Source organism: Miscanthus floridulus, chromosome 8, assembly GCF_019320115.1.
Source record: "Miscanthus floridulus cultivar M001 chromosome 8, ASM1932011v1, whole genome shotgun sequence".
NCBI classification, from domain to species: domain Eukaryota; kingdom Viridiplantae; phylum Streptophyta; class Magnoliopsida; order Poales; family Poaceae; genus Miscanthus; species Miscanthus floridulus.
The window spans coordinates 62,170,191-62,172,409 of NC_089587.1; the positions used below are offsets into that span (position 1 = coordinate 62,170,191).

At 51.1% G+C, this 2,219-nt stretch overlaps 1 protein-coding gene across 1 annotated transcript; it reads right to left on the reverse strand.

Annotated features, from left to right (window-relative positions):
* Window positions 1-223: 223 nt before the first annotated feature.
* Window positions 224-1,113, reverse strand: LOC136472286 (basic blue protein-like). Its single transcript, XM_066470012.1, has 2 exons — window positions 756-1,113; window positions 224-658 (listed from the first exon to the last, which is right to left on the reverse strand). The coding sequence occupies exons 1-2, from the start codon at window positions 919-921 to the stop codon at window positions 336-338; spliced, it is 489 nt and encodes a 162-aa protein (XP_066326109.1). The 5' UTR covers window positions 922-1,113; the 3' UTR covers window positions 224-335.
* Window positions 1,114-2,219: the final 1,106 nt, after the last annotated feature.

The following is a 2,219-nucleotide window of genomic DNA, read 5'->3' on the forward strand; positions in this document are numbered from 1 at the left end:
CGTCCTCTAGATCGGACTAGGACTAGGAAACTCGGTGAGGGGCTTGCGGCTGCGGTGAACCACTTGTCTTGCGCCCCGGCTCCCACCTTCCTCTTCATAGTGCTGCGCGACGGGGGTCCAACTGCCAGGAGAACGGCTGGGCGCCCCCTATCAGGGTGCGGATCAAGGGCCCAATTAGCTATTGAGCCAACCGGTGGAGATCAATATAAGTAGATGACATGAAAAGAATTACAATACTATGCGCAGTAAATATATGTATATAGTGGTAAAAAGTTGCGAGGACATTAAGCCATTCAGAAATCAGAACCGAAGAGGGTACGCCTACGCCTGGCCGGCTACCAGAAGGCCGCCGTCACGACGGCTACAAGGAGGCCGGAGCCGAACCCGGAAACGACGGGCGAGGCCGCGGTGGTGGTGGAAGACGCGGCGGGCGCGGGTCCTGGCGCGGTCCCCCCTGCGACGACGTCGACGCGGATCTTCATGCCGTTGCCGCAGTGGCCCGTGAGGCCGCAGAGGAAGTAGCGCGTGCCGACGGCGGCGAGGGCCACGACGTCGTTGCCGGTGCGGAAGGCGGAGATGTTGTTGGCGCTGGAGCAGGCGTCGTACCCGGCCTCCGTCACCTCCACCACGTCGTGCAGCTCCGGCGAGTACGTGAACGCTGCCACAGGACGATCATATATGCATGGCCGCGTGCGCGTCAGCGACGACCGAAACAATAACGAACAGAGACACACGCACACAGAGAGGTCACTGACTGATGTTGTCGCCGGGGTGGAAGGTCTTGGTCTTCACCCACTCCGCGTAGTCCGTCTGCATGTCCCACAGCCCAGCCGGCGCGCCCACCGTGTACGTCGCCGCCGCGGCCACCTCCACCATCACCACGGCAGCCACCGCGAGCAGCACCGCCGCCGCCATAGCCATATAGGAACTATGCCTGCACTCTGCAGCCAGAAACTCTCGTTCACATATCTACGTGCTTGCACTACTAGCTCCTCTGTATGCATGGTTTGGGCCGTTTGGTGCGAGTTTAATGCTGTGTTTTGTTGCTGATGATCCGTCGACGACCGACCCATGGATTATTGGTGACAAGGATACATACGACATTGCGTGACAATAGGATCAACGCCACAAGAAAGGTAGACAATTAATCAAGGATGATGGTTGCAGCTAGCTGCACGTACAACTTGATCTCAGGCGACCAGAGGCACTGGATGGATCGTTCGGTCGACACGGTCAATCATGGTGTATATATATAAACAGTATATATGAGCACTGCATGTGGCCGATCGAAGAAATCAAGGGATCGCGTTCAGACTTCAGACCTGCTTGCTGACTTGGTTGTTCCACGTACGTACACACTGCATTTAGACCCTTCCAGGTACATGAAATCAAGGGTCCGTCCGTGCACGCTTCACTCGCTACGCTAGATTTGTACATCATTGTCGGCATCATCACTGCCGGATTTGTGAGAACCGGCAGTGATGTACCTTCACTGCAGGTTATGAGCTTGAAAATGAAAAAATGATTGGGGCTAGGCTAAAACCGCCAGTGAAGGACCACATCATTGCCGGTTTGTGGCTTGAACCGGCAGTGTTTTGGCAGCCATTCATCACTGCCGGTTTAAGCCAAGAGCCGACAATGATTGTGCTCTATCACTATTAGTTCTAGCCAAGAACCGACGGTGATAAGCCTACAACATAAAAATACTGCAGCCGTCCTCTCCTTCCTTCTCTCTTCCATCCTGAGAACATAGGCGCGCGTTTGGACCCTTCCCTCCATTCCTGCGGCTGCTCTTCACCATGAAGCTAGTGCTTGGAGTTTGAAGAATGACTTGATATTTTTGCTTTAAGGTTAGTAACAAGCATCCACTCTTTTGATTTTGTTGCTTAATTAGCTTCGTTTTGATGGTTACATTGCTTGATTCTCATTCTAGTTCTTTCTTCATTCTAGAGAGCATTTTTTCAATTAGACATTTGTGCAAGGCTCAAATTGTGGTGAATCCATCATCCAAAAGGTTGTGTCTATGAACACATTTAAATTCCTAGCTAATTATTCAATGGTAGTCAAGATCATCATTGTTAGTATGTGATGCTATAATTAGTTCTTAGAAGTAGAGTAGAATAGTTGTTCTTCAATATTGTGCAATAATTGTTTTTTACAACGATTTTCAATTTACAGGGCCAGGGTTACCAATTTCAATTTTTTAATAATTAGTGTAC

Coding starts and splice junctions, on each gene's coding strand:
- LOC136472286 (XM_066470012.1), bottom strand. CDS start 921: ATGGCTATGGCGGCGGCGGTGCTGCTCGCGGTGGCTGCCGTGGTGATG. Junction 659..755: donor CCACCCCGGCGACAACATCA/GTCAGTGACCTC, acceptor GTCCTGTGGCAG/CGTTCACGTACTCGCCGGAG.